The following is a 19,032-nucleotide window of genomic DNA, read 5'->3' on the forward strand; positions in this document are numbered from 1 at the left end:
TTAGCAATGTATAGAGTGTATTTCTTTAAAGTTAAGACTAGTTTAAAGTTATCTTCATTGAAAAGTACAGTGCTTTTCCTTCAAAAATAAGGACATTTCAAGTTGACCACAAACTTCTGAACGGTAGTGTAAATAATTTCAATTATTAACAAAGCATGTAGACATAAAAAAGTGGCTACATGTTGCCCAGTCAGACATAAAGACTTTCTGACTGGGCAACAATCTGCCTGACCAAAAACCCACAGAGAATCTGTGCAACAGAAGATCAGAAAACCTAGAACAACAAGATAGAGGTGGATATTAAAGCATTCTGGTCTTCACATTTCAGGGCTGGTCTCATTCATGCCACCCTTCACTGGTCTGTATGAAAAGATCCCCCATTATATTGCAGTGCATTATTTGTTTTATTATATATGAGCACTATTTTTGGTATAGATAGATGGGATTTTATAGATCTTGCAACTGAGACATTCACTTGTAACATCAGCTCTATTAAACCACAGGGGGTGCAAAGGAAGGAAAAGGTGCATCAAAGAAGGGTACATACAGACTAAAAAAACAACAAAAAACCCAAATATATACAAACACACACATATATAAATATAAATACATTTTTCTGTAACGAAACCCTTTTGAATGGTTACATCCAATTTTTTATTGACCAGGGATATTAAGCCTTGTTTATTTACCTGAAATCCAATATAACTGAACCAAACATAAAAATGTAAAAACAAACCTAAATATAATTTCTTTTTTGTTTCTTTTACAGAGCAAGTTAAAGAGAGCACAGTTTCAGAAATTAAAGTTTAGAAATATTTGCTGCATTGAACCTCAGCTCTACAGCATGCCTTCACCACAGCTTTAAAATACCAAAAAAGGATAAAAATCCACCACTGAGAAATCTGTCTGAAATGTCAACAACATGGAGTTAGCTTTAAACTGTTTAGAATTGGCTGGCAAGCACTGGTTTAACTGGATTTGCAGAAAACAGGCCAAACCCTCCACAGCCATCAGTGTGTTCTTTAATGACAAGATGTGGAGCGTTGTAAAGGCTAATTAGAGCTGCTCGGTGAATTAGGCTTCCACTCCCACACACAGGCATGGATTTGGGGGCATTTTCTCTCTGTTTGTGATTTAAGCCAGTTTAGCAACTCGCTTTTATCACATGCACCATTTCAAGGGTAATTAGCTGCAGATTTGTGACCTGGAATTAAAGACTAAAAGTCATTCCTGGAAACTTCTTAGTAAACATGACAAGCGTTATGTGAAGGTAGCAGTTCATCTTTAAAAAATGATGTCTCACTTAGTGACAAAGAAGGTTCTAGTCTGTACATTAAGAAGAATCTTAGATTTAAAACATTTTAAATAAATCAAATAAAAGTTCAAAACAAAATGAACCAAAAATTAATACTGAAAATAACCTCTCATACTGAGACTCCACTTTGATCACACTATGATAATGATGCAGAAATTCACCTGTAAAGTACCAAAATAAAACCAAATTACATTCAAACTTTTTTTTTTTTTTTTTTTTTGTTAGATGTTGCAGTTAAACCACATCAATTATAATCAAGAGTTCATTCAACCCTGACTTTGCTTAAAGGTATAGTGGATGATTTTCACACATTTTTGAAAATACCCGCCCTCTTTGCTTAAAAAAAAAAAAAAATTATGCACATGCACAACCCCGTTCCCGGGAGGGAACGCTTATCAAATGCATGCTCTTTTTAAAAGTTGCTGTTTGTTTCGTAAATACAAGCTTACTTTCTAAAAGAAGATTTGCAATTTTTCCACCATGTCACACTCACCACCGATAAGTGAAAATGGGGACGAGCACGAAGGACGGCTTTACATAAACATATCACCAGAATGATTGACAAGTAGGAGGACCATTTATTTTGATGATCCACCTGGAAAATGAACATCCTCCACTATACCTTTGATATAGACAGTGAAGCTAATGTTAGCTTGGCTCATACAAAGTCCCGAATTTAACTTAATTCATCATTTTAAGGCGTAGTGTTACTACTGTCAGAACACATTCAAGAGTATTAAGTTAGTTAATGATGACTACAATTAACCAATTTTTAACTTTTTTAAAAATCAGCAACTAGCCTGAAGATGGTTTGCCATTAGTAACCACTACCAGAAGGAAAACATTAGTGTCCAAGCTCCACTTGCATTGACAGTGGGACACGTGCATTTCATCAAGTGCGCACACTCATACACCACACTTTGAATTCCTCACTCTAAAACAAGTGCATGCATTTACTGATACCTCAGATACCAGACCCTTAGGCTCTAAAATTCAAAATTTTTATTCAATTTCCAAAAATTTTATACTACAGTCTTTTTAGGTAATGCAAGTAAAAGAAAAAAATAGGCAAAATGCACATGTTTGTGTGAATTCCTCTTTTCTGGTAAGTGCATAGTGCATCAGTACATAATGCCAGGCACAGTGTGCTGCACTACTAAAAGAAAAAACAATGGCAGATCATAACAGAAGTCTATGAGGAGTTACTCCAGACCAGGAGGGCTTGGATCCAGCACCTATTTGATGCGTCTGTGCTTTAACACACTGAAGTCCAACAATCGTAGGACTCTGCAGAACTGGACTCTATGCTGAAGGGGTCACTAAACCATCTGATTCAGGAGTGTCGGACCATAACATATCTAAAAGTTGCAGGACACCGGCCCTAGAGGACTGAGCTTTCAAGTCTCAGTCGCATTTGAGGTTCCGCCTTGAAACAAGACGCCTGAAGGCAACTATAAAACTCTGTGCGGCATTTCCAGGTAGCTAGAGGAGGATTAATTAGGGTAAACGTTAGCAATGATGGAAAAAAACTAACCGATTTACATAATCCTGAGTGACTTTAGTCTTTATCCGACCATTTGGTTTAAATGTGAAGGTTCGTCTAGTCTATCGCTTCATCCGTCAACGTCAGCAGGAAATTAACTTTAACAGCGGAGTCTCTGTGTTTGCATGAAGATGTAGAACTTTGCCTGAGCAGGCCGACGGTCTGGTACCAAATCCAAACAGGGTCATGAGCCACCTAGTGGTGTAAATAATAATCGTTTTGTATCAATGCATCGATCCAACAGCCGACGCTCCGACGTCTGGAGCCGAGGTATTTCATTGCACTCGTTGCACTGATTTTGTGCAGTGTGTTTTGATGCAAGGCCTTTCAGAATCTATAACGTATTATTATTTTTATAAATTTTCAATGAATTAGGTTTTAATAGGAATAGGTGGAGTTTATACTTCTGTTATTTGCTGTTGTTTCTAAAGAAAAATACATAACAATATTACAGCTTTCATTGATGTATTTCAAATTTGAAACATTGTCTAGCCTGTAAGGTTAAAAAAAAACAAAAAACAATCGAATCGTATTGTAGTGTATTCTTGAGTATCGAAAATAATCGAATCGTTGGGTCAGGAAATCGATACTGAATCGAATCGCCATGATGGGTGTGATTTACACCCCTAGAGCCACCGTGGGCTCAGCGGAACCTCAGCCAAGGTCAGAGGGAAATAAAAGCATCGTCTCTTTGCTCTTTATCTCCTCTCTGTGTTTCACCCAATCACCCCATGAAACACACAACGCCCAAAGATATCCACACAACTGGACTCAGCTGACACCTCCTCTGTAGACAAATGCTGTGTCTGATGGAGAGTAGAACCCGTCTTTCCTGCAGCACAGATGGTCTTTTTACCCCTTTATGGTGCAGAACCTTCATCATGTGGGCTGTGATGAGAATCCAAGCGAAGGATGATGACCTCATTTCTCCCAACATTTCTCAGCTTTAATAAGATTCAGTACCAAAAACAAAAAAAGAACTCGTTTGTGTATGGAGGGAATTTTGTCCCATTATCCTTGCAAAGAACTGATTCAAGTAAAATTTGAATAAATGCAATCCAGAAATAAAACTTTGCAAACAGTTTCAAAAAACAGTCAAAATAGATTTTAAGAGTAACTAGCAGCTGCTCAGATTCTGTTATTTCAACTTTTTTATTTATTTATTATATATATATATATTATTATAAAGATCTTTTCAGCTTTAATTTATCAATTTTCTATTCTTCAAACTTTATTTTAGAGGCTAAAAGTTTCTTAATTTGATTAGAATTTCTGTTTCTCAGATTGAGTTTTAGAAATTGCAACCATTGTAAATTGTATTTTACATTCTCCTCACTTCTAGACCAATAGAAAATCTCGCTCTGACCGATAAAAATGTTGCTGCTAACGACCAGCAGACCAATAGAAATGCATCTCTGCTACACACTCAGAGAAAAGCCCGCCCTGAAATGAAGAGAACGTGATTTAAAAAATGCCTATTATAAAGAATGACATTCAGAAATGTGAAAAAAACTATGAAAGTTTGAAAGTCTGAAAAAATAAAAACAAAATAAAAGAATAAAAGAATCTGACAAAACAGCAAAGTTACTCTGAAAACCTTTTTTAATTAAAATGTTTTTATTATTATTATTATTTATTTTTTTTTTGTTGCAACAATAATGAAATAAATTCCCTCCATAACTGAAGCTCCTCTAAGGCCCTGTTGTCATTCTGCTTCCATGTTCATCCCCATCCGCTTTGGGAGAACTCCAGCCGGGGGCTGCAGGGAGGAGCTGAACCATCGCAGGTCTTGGCTCCTCGCCTGGTATTTGACTGGCCTTTATTAGGTGCAGTGGGGCTCCCTGGAAAACGTCCAGAGGACCAGAGAGGGAGGCCACAGCAACAGAAGGAGCGGCTCTACCTTCCCGCTGCACTCCAAGTCATTTATTTCTTCCTCCCAGGTCATGTACACCTGTCCTCATTCACCGACTCAGCTACTGAACCTGTGTGAGTTTTTGTTTTCACATTTCTTTCCCTCTTTCTCTTCACTCTTCTTAATAAATGCCTTGTAGTAGAGATTAATCTAATAGTGAAATAGGAAATACAGCAATTAACCCTTAAAGGGACAGTCTGAGTACTTTCTTATAAAAATCAACAAAATCTAGTAACAATCATATCAAAACAGCGTTTCCATAGTTTAGAATGAGGTGTTTATAAATACAGCGGCGGTGGAGCACCCAATCACCATCTTTAAAGCCTGTTAGCCTCGTGCCCTGTGTTGCCACAGCTGAGGATTATAAACCAAACAAACATAATCTGTTGAAATGGAGGACAAGCATAGTCTACCAAGAGAGCGAAGAGAAGGTAACCAAGACGAGAAAAGGAAGCAATAACCAAGAGGAAATGGTTGGACATCATCGCAGCTTTTACCAGATGGAGACAATTAATGAGGGGGCGGGGCTTCAAAACCGACAGAGGTTTCAGGCTTTCTGCTGGACAGGTGAGTTCATTTAATATAACAGTTAGGTTGATTCTAGCGCAGGTTTGATTCTAGAGGAGCAGGTTTGCTCCTCATCACCAAAGCAGATTCCTCCACTGCTGTTTGCATCCTCTGTGTGAGGGATTATGCAGTCAACGACACAATGCAAGCAAACGTCTATTGGCCTCTACCTGCTCATCCAGGAGCAGAGAATCCTGCAGAGTCAATGACTGGATGCAATCAGCTGGTTTTCCTCTACTAGAAACTTTAATCCGACTGGATGATCTGATTGAATAAGAGCCTCGAGGTGACAGGTGTTGTGAATATAAGCAAAATAAATCATTCAATAATTGAATACATTTTTGAATGAATCAAATGAAAATTAAAACCTACATTATGGTTAACAAGAAAACAGCACAAACATTTAATTTATAATAATAAAAAAAACATAATAAATCAAACTGTTTGTTTTCCTTTTTGGACAAATTTAGTTGTTTTACAACCAGATAACTATTTTGTATGTTTTTATCTGAATTTAAATGAACAGAAAGTACCGCATGGATCTGAGGAGGAAAGAAAACGATTTTACAAACAAACATTTTAGAAGAGTGCAATCCTTTTATTCTCAGAGCCGTCTGGTCTCACAGCTAGAGAAAACTCAACTGGAGCCATAGAACTATAAACAAAGGGTGGATCACTTGAAATGACAGAATGAACTAGGAGAACAACGACAAGAGAAGCAGCCAAGAGACTGATGGTTACTTTGGAGGAGCTGTTTGGGTGAGTCTGCAGAGAATCCATCTAAGGCTACGTTCAGACAGCAGCCTGAAGTGACCCAAATCCGATTTTTGTGCCCATAGGCCACCTGGATCTGATCTTTTCATTGCAGTCTGAACAACACAGATCCGATTTTTTCCAATGCGATCCAGGCCACTTGGCTATGTCGTCCTGAATCCGATACGAATCTGATCTTTTCAAATGCGACCTCTGTCTGAACGGCCACGTCGGATTTACCGTCATTAATACCCAACAAAGGTCACTATTATGTGTCTTGCTACGCAAAAGCAGCAAGAAAAACAACAACCATGGCAGATGATGATGCGGAGAGCAGTATTTATGTTTAAACATTTTGAAAAGAATGAGTTTTTAAGGTTGGAAAAGACCGCTAGATGCGCGCCTGCACTACCATCAATGTTTACTTCTGGAAAAAAAGAGCATGCTGGCCTTTGACGTCATTGCGTCCTCTACTGTACATGCGGGACACTTGCGTTGTATGACTGCAGTTCTCACAGAAGATCACATACAAGTCGCATATATTTGGAAATATGAACGGCAACGTAAAAAAAAATCGGATTTTGATAATAAAATCGGAATTGAGCATCAAGGCCTGCAGTGTGAACCTAGGAGAGAATGGGATGAAAAGGTTTCCTTGGAAGGTTGTTCCAAAGATGAAACGGCCCAGTCAAAGTCAAGAGTCTCTGGTACGACCTGAAAGCTGCTGCTCAGCTAGTTTCTGAACAGAATGAGCTAAATTTCTGTCTTTGGATGTAAACCTGTCAGAAACCAGAGGAGCTGAGGCTGGCAGCACAAAGCATTGACTCGGCAGATAAATGTTGGCTATTTTCGTTAGCTTACAGTAATGAGCTGCTGCTCTCTGTGCATCTATCAAGTAAAATCCTAACATTAAACCTGGAAGTTTGTCTCATGACAAAACAAACACTTTTTCAAGCGAACTGTGAATAAAACCCTGTCAGCTCCTGTGTTTCAGTTCTACTTTCACCATCAGCAGGACTTTCTCCTAAATTAGAGGGTGAGAGGTGACGGCTGAGACGTGTTTATCTGCTGGAACGTTATTGAATGTTAAAGAGAAACAGTTCTTTTCAAATATGCCGTGAGACGCCGTGGGTGGGAAGGAGACTTTCTGTGGCGATAAGGTGGAATAAAACTGAAGGAACCGCAGCAGAACGTCAGCCTTTGCTTGACTTTTCCCTTTTTGTTGCTCCTCATGCCTTCATGTCTGTTTTCACAGTTCGGATCTTTGTTACCGGATTAGTAGGATTCAGATCAGAGTGTGACCTGAGAGAGAGAGAGGAGTTCTGGAGCAGAACACCAAACACCTTATCGACACCCTGCTTCTGTAGAGAGGAGGTTTCCTCAAAGATCCCCATTAGATCTGCTCTAATTTATTTGTATAATAAAGAAAAGAAATCAAAGAATTAAACATAAATTACAGAGACAAATTAAAGAGACACAGTGCTGCTAAAAAAGTTTAAGATTGATAGTTGTAACATTATATGCCTAAATGAAAAAAAAAGACCAAAAAACATCTTTTTAAAGGTGAAATAAAACAAGCAAACAATTACAGAGTACTTGAGTAGCAATTTTACCAAGAAATTCATCATTCTTGAGTTTTTATTTGATGACTACTTTCTAGTATTACTTGAGCAAAAAATAAATTTCTGTTGCTGTTACTTTGGTCAAACATTTTATCTACTCTACTCCCTCTTTTTATTTGTTCTCAGACTGTAGAGACTAAGATAATCTTTTCTATCACTAGTATCAGTATTAATAAGGACGTTTACTTCGCATCCATCAACTTAGCGACTACAGCTGAACGCTTTGGCAGCTTTAGCTTGATTTCCCAAAGTGCTCCAGTCTTTTTCCACTTGGAATCAGATATTTTTGGGGCTTTTGTTAATTCTGAAACATTTCTTTATTATTCAATTATTTTCACAACGACCACATGGAGGTGCTAACTAGCTTAGCCCCAATACTTCCTTGTTTGCCCCATGCTCAGTATCGGTTATGTGGCGTTTCTATAGAAATATACATGAGACTCTTTATTTACTAACTGGGCAAAAACAAAGCAAAAAACACAAAAACTACCAAGAGTGCACCTGCAGGACACGATAATCTGTCGGGAAAGTTTGTTAACTTTCAGATTTTTTCTGGTGAATGAACTCTGACCCAGCTGGAGATAGGCACCAGCACCCCTCACCACCCACTAGAGATAAGTTGACAAAAAATGGATGGATGAACTCTGACCTCTTTTTATTTAAAGCATTCCCCTTTCCCCCAACCATCCATACTGTTTAGCTAAAAAGTGTTAGTGTTTTGGTCTTGGTTCTGTTAAGTTTTCTTTGAGTTTTCAGTTTCATGTTGATTCATGTTTTTTGTTTTCTAGTTTTATTGGTTTAATTACTATTTTGTTGTGTTTTTGGATGTAATTGAGCTCTTGGGATTTTCTCTGTTGCCCTCTTGTGTTGGTTTCCTTTTCCTTCACTCTTTTCCTAGACGCTTCTGTTCACACCTGCTCCCAATCAGCTCGTTAGTCCTCCCATTGTGCAGTCAACCATAAATACTCTCGCTGTGCAGTTCCTCAGTGCTGGTTCCTCGTCTCTCCTCATCTTTCTCTGACTACTCGAGCTTGTTTGCCCTGATGTCTCCATGGTTCTGGTTAGGTTTTACATTTTAAGTTGGATTTTTGGATTCCTGCCTCAGTTACCTGTGTTTAATCATTAAAACTGCAAGCACTCACCTCTGCCTCTGCATTTGGATCCTCTAACCTCAACCAAATATTGACAGCTAGCGTAACGCTATGCTGCATTATCAGAAATATTATAGGCAGAGATCTCCAACTTTCTGCAGAAGATCTACAGAACTACAAACCTTACAAAAACAGTGAGACTGCGTGCTAGCTGCATGGTAAGGGCTACATAGCAGTGCTGTGGCGATCCAGAAGCATCGTACGGCACTGGGTCCAGCATGGTGATGAGAAGCAGTGCAGACATTAGGAGCGATGATTCTAACCTTTCTGTCAGACAGTCAGAGGGAGGCGTCTGGGTGTGAAGGTGTCAGGGGAACGGCATGGAACCGACTGTGTCAGCCTTTGCTTTTCTCAGCGAAAGAAGGAAATGCTAAAAACCATGTGCGTTATAATAATTACAGCTTTATGAATATGAGAGCTGGCTCAGGGCTCATCTACCGCGCTGTGTGTTTCCCGGAAGGGGGCTGCCTGTGCGTTTCTTATCTATGCTTCTTTTTCTATATCTGCTTCTGTCTCCTTGAACCCCAGTCAACCTCAGCAGATGGCCGCTCACACTGAGCCTGTTCCTGCTGGAGTTTTCTTTCTGTTAAAAGGGAGTTGTTCCTTTCCACTCTCGCTACAAGCATGATTGGTGTGAGGGATTGCTTTCGAGGCAATGTGACGAAGCAATCAGCTAATTTTTTGGCTTAGATAGAAAACTTTGAACCAATCTGAATGTATGATCTGATTGTATTGTCTTCATAAAGTACCTTGAGATTATGTGTTGAATTGGCCTTATATAAATAAGCTGAATTGAATTATATGTAACGTATACTACACAAAATTGTGACTATAGTTGCTAAAGAAACAGACCTCTTTCCAAGCCCGAAGGCCTTAATCCGCTCTCTGGACCTCTTTCTTCCAGCACCAAAAGCTTCTACCCAGATAACTAGCCAGGCTAGTGCAATGCAGACCAGGTCCTGTCTGAACAGCCCATAAAGTTTGAGGGCATCATAGTTTGGGAATGGTTTTCTAGCCTAAACCAGGTCTGACACCTAACCTGATTAAACATGAGAATAATTAACACACCTTCTTGTCCAACGCTAGTTTTGTTGGGGGAGTTGTGGCCTAGTGGTTAGAGCATGGTGCTTGGGTCGTGGAGGTTCTTTGTTTAACTCCCACAGAATGCCACTCTGGTTCCCTGAGCCACACCCTTGATCCCGGAATGCTCACTGGGGACCAACAGTGGCAGCCCACTGCTCCCCAAGGGGATAGGGTAATGCAGAGAGTGAATTTCTCCAGTGTGAGGTCATCAAGTTAAAAATTTAGTTTTTCCTCTCCACTGTCACTATGAGTATGTTTGGTGTGAGGGATAACCTTTGAGTCAATGAGTCGATACAATCAACTGGTCTTTCCTTAGATAGAAAACTTTGAATCAATTTGACTGTATTATCTGGTTGAATTGTCTCTGTAAAGGGCCTTGAGATGACATGTGTTGTATATAAATAAACCGAAATGAATTGAATAAAGGTAAATCATCATATTATCTTATCTTTTATCTAGTATGTGACCTCATGACTACTCTTCAGAAGAAAAGGTTAAAATCCCCACAAAACCCTCTCAAGCCTTTTTGAAATCCTTTCCAGAAGAGCTGAAGGAGAGCTGAAGATGTCAGAACTGCAAATGGAGAACAAACGGAACCTTGACTCTATGAATGAAACCACAAAGGAAGGCATTTCCCATGCTAACACCTTCCCATGGGAACATCAACTTAAATCTCACTGATCTATCTTTCTTTAATACCAACATCCTCCTTGGTCGTTCGTTCCTCAGTCCAGAGGTCAAATATACCAGCTGCTTCAGGATCTGATGGGCATAAAGAACTGAACCAAAGTCCAAATTCTGCCCGTCCGCAGCACCAATGCCTCCAGCACGTAGCCACTTCAACATGTTGGCAAAACTAAACTTTTTTTCTTCAAGTCATCAAAAGAGGAATCAGGAATGAATTTATGAAGTAAAGTGTGCAAATGTTAAAAGCACAAGGGAAACTCAGGAATGGTTAATCCCACGTTCTGAAACCAGGCTTTGTTGGTGACCTGGAGACTCCCGCACAGTATCCCAAATGCTTTAGGCAGCTTTTGCTGCTGAAGTTGATCAAACCAATTATCAGGTTCTTTTTCTCCTGTCTTAAAATGAAAAGCTTCATTAAAAAACTTATTTTGTGTTTATATGTGCTTGACTAATTAGATTGACTAATAGATTCCTTTGAGGCTCCGAAACACTAAAGCAAAAAAAAAGACATAAAAGCGAAAGCCAAATTGGCCGTCTCTGGGTCAATAGTCCTCTGGATTTCAGACACATTTTCCAGACTTTTATGTTTTTATTTGTTGATATTACAAGAATCAGTTAAACCAGGTTGGTTTTATTTTTAGTGCTGTGTGCAGTAAGGCTGACTGCTTACCCGTGCTGAGAAGCAGAAGCACCTTCATTGACAGGAACTCGTCGTAGGTCAGCTGCAATCGGACAAACTCTTGGCTTATTTGCCTCATGCCCAGACACAGGTCGTACATGGCCGACTGCCGCATGCGCTCCCTGAGGAAGGAAACACAGTCGGATGAAGCTTTTCTCTGGAATACACGTGTCTCTGTTAGCACCCACTCATCCATTTATTTCCTAAAGGCTTCTCTGAATTATGTGTTTCCTCTCTTTTCCACTGCATCTGAAACTGACTAACTGGGTCCAGGAAAAGTGGATTTCCACAAAAACTACAGAGGAGGATCTTGTTTTTTGGGGCTGAGAGCAGAATCCCAAATCCCTCCAGATTGCAGAGAGCAGCTTTTTGTATCGCAGCACAGATGCACCTCTTTCTCTGCAGCTCTGGCTGCAGAGGACCTTATAGCTGTCACTGGTCACCATAGAAACACATTTACAGAGGAAACATGGGGCTTTTACACACAGAAATCATATTATTATTATTAAATTACTGGATGATGTACTGAAAATGCACATGCTGTGTATTAAGTCTGAATAATGTTTCATTCCCTCCTTTTCATACACATTTTAGTAGTAAATTCATCTAAGACAGAATTTCCCACAGTGGGGCTAAGGATCCCTCTGAGGGTCACAAGACACCAAATGAGGTTAGATGGTTTAAATGTTTTTTATTTGTTTGTTTTTTTACAATATGCTAGGTTAAAAATACCACCTCATTATATTTTAACAATCTATTGTCCTCTTTGTATTAAATACTGAAAGAATCAACAATAAAATATCTTATTACAAATGATTTAACCTAATTATACAATAAAGTAAATGGGAACCTTTTAGACTATTGATATGGATCTTAATAGCGGCAAAAAAATATAAAGAACCAACTCAAGGTTTTGAAAATAACATGATAAGAAATACCAGCCTTAGAAGCTTTAGCAGGATTTTAAAAAAGTAAATGAAAATAATTTTTGCAACAGAAAGAAAGATAAGAAACAGAAATATATATTTTTGTATATCCTATTGAAGAAAAGAAAGCGGTTCCATTTCAGAGATTTTTTTCTTTATCTTAAATCCTTAAAAACACAAATGAGCTATTGCTTGCTTTAAAATGACCACATTTTTCCTATAGTAGATATTGAACCAAAATTAGTTGAGGTTTAAGAAAAGGTTGTGTATAATTTGCATTTTAAATGACTTTTAATTAGCTGCACTCAGGGGAAAAATGGCTGCTTGTTTCTCAAAGGTTGAAGTCGTGATGCTGAATCAGCAGGGATGAGGTCCAGAGATCCTCTACAGAAATTCAACTAAACACTAAAATTAATCATAATAAAGCATTTTTCTGTACTTAAACGCAAATCAAATAAACTGGATGTTGTTTTTCTGACTAGTATACCAGTGGTTTAAAGGGGTTTTCGTAATATTTATACTCCCCCACAAATAGTTTGGGTCATGGTTCTATTCCAGCAGCGTTTTATGGGTCAAACAGCCAGAGGGTCACGTTGACCTGAAGGCGTTAAATTCTTTGCAGCTGTAAAGTAAAGACTAATGGGAGAAATAAGCAGCTCCCTGCTGAGGGGAGAGAAATGTGTTCCAATATTACTGACAGCAAACAACAAAATGTAACTTTAGTAGGGATTTCTCAATTAAAGTAAAAAAGGCTTAAAAAGAGTTTGAATAAAAAAGTTCAACCAATATGTTTTTTGTTTTTATTTTATTCATATTTTTAATTATTTCAAATATTAGTCAGATTTTTTTTTTTACAGTTTTGATTAGATCATAATTTCTCAAATTTTATTTTAATAAAAAAAAACATTTTTATTTATTTTATTTTATTGCATTGTTTCTAAATCCCTGATTTCCTGATTTTTAAACGTCTGGCTTGTTGTGTGTGTGGACTAAATGAAAGATGTCTGTTATGCTTTAACTTTAGCGTCAGTATTTCTATTGGTCTGTGAACAGACCACCCAGAAGTAAAGAGGCTTAAATCTGTATATTGACAGTGCAAACGAGAACAAAACAAAAACAGACAAAAAAAGCAACAAAATAAAAATCTGTATATATATTTAAAAATTGGAAAGAAAATCTGAGCATTTAAAAATCTGAAAAATAGCAGACTGTAACAATATATGTTCCATGCACAGGGAAATTACTCCCATACACTTTTTTCCAATGCATTTTTTAACGTCTTATTTTTTAATTGTTTTTATTTTTTTTATTGTGTTCTTTGCTTCAAAAACATTGGAACAAATTTATTTCCATACACCTCCAGGGAAAGTTTGTCACTCATTCCGTTTGATAAATCTCTGCTGAAACACAAGCTGCTGGTTTTCAGAAAGACATAAAAAAAAGTTTTCCTCTTTTTCTGCCCCCTCTTTATTCAGCTCACTCAGTTACTAATGTTTTCCTAAGGAGCAAAAACTATGGACAACTAAAACTAATCTGAGTAGTTTAAAAGAGTTTTACTGTAAGTCTGTGACTAAAGTGATAAATAGCTGAATCTAATGAGATAAAAACAGATAAAGGTGTGTAAAGTCCAGGCCCCTCAGTGGGTGAGCAGAGTGTTTGACTGACAGCTGAGCACTAAAATAATGTAAATAAAATTCCAGTTTCACAGCTTCTGAGAGCATAACAGAAATATGTTTACATTTCCATACACTGAGGTGTTAGGAATGCAGATTTTGATGTGGCTGAATGCCAGTTAGACCCTCTTCCTGTCAGAGCAACACAAACCCACTGACTGTGAGACTTTTTTCATTTACAAACTACTTGTTATAATTATTTAGGTAATGTAGCTGCCACTGAAGAAATATGATACCCAATAATTAATACATAGCCAATCAAAAGGTCTTTGTAATAAAAATAAACAAAAAAGAAAATGATACTGTAATAAATGTCATTTTTAGTGATTTTTAACATCTAAAAGGTTAAGTGGCTGGTGATGTAAACAGTTTAAAATACAATAAAGCAGAGTTAGTACATATCTCCTTTATGGAAGGTTCAAAGGGTCTAAATCGGAGTTCTTCATCCGGGGGTCCACGACCCCTAGGGGGTCCACGGACGTACTGCATGGGGGTCGCAAAGGCTTTGGTTCATTACTTTTTTTTTTATACTCCTCCCTGCAATTTTTTCCACTAATTGAAATGTCTTTAAATAAACATTAACATGAATTCAACACACTGTAGTAAACAGATAAATGGAGGCAGAAGATGTCTTTCAGTCATCAATGCACACATTCAGAGACACACAGGAGCTCTTTCAATCTGGGCACCGTTTCATTCACAACACCTGTCCCATCATGAGGAATCAGAATCAGAAATACTTTAATAATCCCAGGGCGAAATTACTTTCATTACATTACTCCATCTATAATAGAGTGACTATAGGACCAGTTTGATATAACAAAATTTGATGCAATATATATAATTAGGGGGTCCCTGTTCCATTTTGCCCTCATTTTGGGGGTCCTTGGCCTGGAAAACGTTGAAGACCCCTGGTCTAAATAATGGTCTTAAATAAATAAATGCATCATGATATAAATAAATGTACAAAGAAATATAAAATAAAATAAATAAATAAATGTGACATTAGTGTTTTCAACTAAATGCTTAAAATTTATGATTTATTTACTTAAAGGATTAGTGGAGGATGTTCTTTTTCNTTCACAACACCTGTCCCATCAACCAGGAATCAGAATCAGAAATACTTTAATAATCCCAGGGAGAAATTTATTTTGTTACATTACTCCATCAGTAATAGAGTGACTATAGGATCAGTTTGATATAACAAAATTTGATGCAATATATATAATTAGGGGGTCCCTGTTCCATTTTGCCCTCATTTTGGGGTTCCTTGGCCTGGAAAACGTTAAAGACCCCTAGTCTAAATAATGGTCTTAAATAAATAAATGCATCATGATATAAATAAATGAACAAAGAAATATAAAATTAAATAAATAAATAAATGTGACATTAGTGTTTTTTAACTAAATGCTTAAAATTTATGATTTATTTACTTAAAGGATTAGTGGAGGATGTTCTTTTTCCAGATGGAACATTTAAATAAAAGGTCCTCCTAATTGTCAATCATTCTGGTGATATGTTTACGTAAGGCCGTCATACGTGCTCGTCCTCATTTTCACTTACCGGTGGTGAGTCCGACATAGTGGAAAAATTGCAAATCTTCTTTTAGAAAGTAATATTGCATGAGTGATGCAAACAGCAACTTATAAACAAAGTGTGCATGAGGACAAACGGGCTCCTGAATGCTCTCACAGGCGTTTTATCTGCGTTCCCTCTGAGGAGCGGGTATAGGGTTGTACATGTGCATTTTTTTTTTTTTTAAGTTTTCTTTTCAAAAAATTTTATTATTCGAGAAAATCCTCCACTATAATTTTAACATATCAAATAATCAAATGCTTCAATAAATAAATCATATTAAATTCAACTCATTTTAAATGAATAAAGTAAGTGTTTCATTAATGTTCCATTAACTAATTAAACATACTGTTTATTAATTTAATAATGCATTAAACAATTAAATGCACCATTAGATTATGAAATGTAGAAGTAAATAATTAAATGCCCAATTAAACATTAAAATGTACACTTTAAATTATGACAATAAAAAGTCAAATGTCCTTTTTTAAGAAATATATTTAATGTTTCATGGCGTTGCGCAGCAGATGATTAAATAATTTAATTCATGAACAATTGTATTTAATTATTGTCATAATTAAAACTGTATTTCTAATAATTTAATGTTATATTTAATTATTTAGTTTCCCATTTTAATCAATAAAAAATAAAATAAATAGTTTAATACAATATTAAATAAATAAACATTTCTATATTTAATGGAACATTTAATAAAACACTTATTTTTTTATACATTTAATAATTTCATGGTAAACCTATTTATTGCATGGTTTATTAAAAAAACATTATTCAATGAAGTATTAAATCATGAATGGTAGATATAGTAATTTAAATGGTCATTATAAGGGTGTATTTATTTATTGCATTATAGAATTCATTATTTCGAGGTATAAAAATTTATTTCCTGTTATATTTACATTTATCTATTTAATGATAGATCTATTTATGTGTTCAATTTTGTCCCTTTTAACCTTCCATACTCCTCCATGATGCTTGTCTGTGCAATTACGCTGGAACAAGGAGCTTTATGCATAAAACCATAGGGGATCAATTAAGTTTTTAGTATCTATATTATGTTATAATTGTTGGTCAAACCATTAATGGACTGTCTGTTGCTGTCTATGAAGTTTAGAACAATTCATGTTAAACTGCTTTAAAGAGAAATAGACCTTATTGTCCCAGAAAGCTAAGTGGGCTTAGCCAATTACAGAGCAGTTTGATTAAAGCAGGAGGTGAGCTGAAAAAAAAAGCCTACGGGATTTTAATAACCAAACACAAAGAATTCATAAGAGGAAGGCAATTAAAAAAATTTGGTCCAAGAGAAAAGCTTGTGACCTACAGTGGCTTACAAAAGTATTTATACCCCTTGAACTTTTCCACATTTTGTCACATGGCCACCGCAAATATAAATATGTTTTATAGGAGTCTCATGTGACCAACATGCTTAGAGCCTGATCTACAAAGATTCAGAACAAGGGATGCTAATTTGCTCTACAATTCATTTTAATGTGCGTGCAATAAGTGGGCATGTTGCAGACTATCTACAAAGATTGCTTTGGTAACTGTGAAGACATGCAAACTGGATTGGTTCCGCTCAATTAAAATGAGCAGATTGCGTGTGAAGCTGGCAGTTTGAGAGTGTCCAGAAAAGAAAGATAAGCTTTAGAACCGTGTAGTTGTAGGTATTAGTGACAACTGTTATTTAAAAAATAATTAGTATACTAAATAATGCTAAACAATGGTTCACTTCTCATTGGTACCTTTAATACATTGCTGTAAAAAAAACCATAAAAAAATACAATTATGAAAATAACTTCTACCGGTAAGTTAGATAACTTTAGATAAAAAATAAAATATAAAAGATGAGAAAGTTGTCTTTATCTGCTGATTAACAGTCAGCTTACAACAGATTAGTCTCGTAAAAGTTTAACACCAAGATGTAACCTGGACAAAACTAAATCTGATGTACAATAAATTAATTGAAAGAGCTTTTTTCCTTGATTTATTGTGTGGTAAGAAAGTGATTTTCAGTGTAACAGGATAAGGATTGAAACATTTGGCTCGACTTGAAGGTCAACGCCTTTCAAGGTCCAACGGGTCTCAGTGCTGCCAACTCTAATGCCCTTAATGTCTAATACCTTCTAATTGAGTTCACTGAGGACTCTAATGCTCGGTGGACACTGGATTGCCTTGTCTCCTTCAACAGCCAACAGGGAATCATATTTATATACTTTGGACCTTTTTTGTGTCAGTAGGTAACTTCACAACAGAGTCCACAAAAAATCACAGGTTGCATTCCCCAAATACCCATCTTAGGGCATTTTTATTCTGTATCTACATGCTCCCACTAACTTAGAATAAGAAACCCCATACAAGGACAAACACATTTATGAGTACAAATCTACAAAAGCTAAGGAAGCTGTTACACTCCTTACCAGAGGGTGGCAGTGATGCACCTAAGGTTGCTCACCAAGAATCTAGAGCAATCAATTGAACACTATAGTTGTGTCTGCACGTCCACCCTAATCAGTATCAGTGATGGGGGTAATAGCGTTGAAAGTAACGGCGTTACTACTTTGACTGTAACTATAACGCAGTTACCATTGTTACCATTGTTACTGCACATTACTCAGGTCGCACAATTAACCTTTTTTTCATGAAAGGACTCGTGCGCGCCTTGTCATGAGAGAGGGGAGGATGGGATTGGCTGTTACGGTGTTAACGTACAGCACACACAGAGAGAGGGAGAGTGAGGAGGACTCCAGCAGCAAAGCAGCGTTTTCCACATGGAAATACCGGTGTTACGTCGAGTAACTAAGTTAGGAACTCAGTTACTTTTTGGGAGAAGTAACTTGTAACTATAACTACTTTTTGTAATTACTTTTTCAAAGTAACGTTCCCAACACTGATCACTATATAGGGCACTATATAGTGATTTTAGATGAGCGAGTGAACATGGTCCTGGCACTGGTGGCTGGCTTGATTGCTCATTCCATCCACATGTTTAACTCTGTTCTCTCATCATTGCTTATATGATACACCTGTTTCCAGCTCATATATATACTGTTTGTTTTCAAGCCTCCAGTGCCAGATTATTCGAGCAGTTTGGTGAGAGTAACTCTAACGTTTTGATTATAGTTCTGATTAACCGATTGTGACCCGTTTCTGTCTTGTGGATCCCGAGTTTTGCTGTGCCTCTTACTGCTCTGTTAGTCTGATCTGTTCTGGACTGTTTCCTGGATTCTACTGGTTAATCAAACCTCGACTGTTTTTCTGACCATGGCTTGGATTAGGGTGACCACCTGCTAATAAGCCCAAGGGGGGACCAGGGGTATGTTTCTGGGGGACAAAGTGGGACACTGCTTTGTGCAATGGTGCCCCCGCCTAACGGGCAGACTCACTGATAGAGGTTTACACATTTCTAGCACATATCACCTTACATGGTATATTAATAATGTCCTATTCCCATAAACATGTGTAATTGCTGATGTATGCTCATGAATAACCAATGTGTATTTCTTTCTAAATAAAGATTCATAATAATTT

The 19,032-nt window shown here is 37.1% G+C and overlaps 1 protein-coding gene across 1 annotated transcript in view; it reads right to left on the minus strand.

Annotated features, from left to right (window-relative positions):
• nr3c2 (nuclear receptor subfamily 3 group C member 2) overlaps positions 1-19,032 on the minus strand; it is a 139,064-nt gene that overhangs the window by 12,023 nt on the left and 108,009 nt on the right. Inside the window, exon 7 of the mRNA XM_015390848.1 lies at positions 11,304-11,434. Within this exon, the coding sequence (XP_015246334.1) occupies positions 11,304-11,434 (131 nt within the window). The remainder of the gene's footprint in view (positions 1-11,303; positions 11,435-19,032) is intronic.

Source organism: Cyprinodon variegatus, unplaced genomic scaffold, assembly GCF_000732505.1.
Source record: "Cyprinodon variegatus isolate N-32 unplaced genomic scaffold, C_variegatus-1.0 Scaffold515, whole genome shotgun sequence".
Taxonomy (NCBI): Eukaryota; Metazoa; Chordata; class Actinopteri; order Cyprinodontiformes; family Cyprinodontidae; genus Cyprinodon; species Cyprinodon variegatus.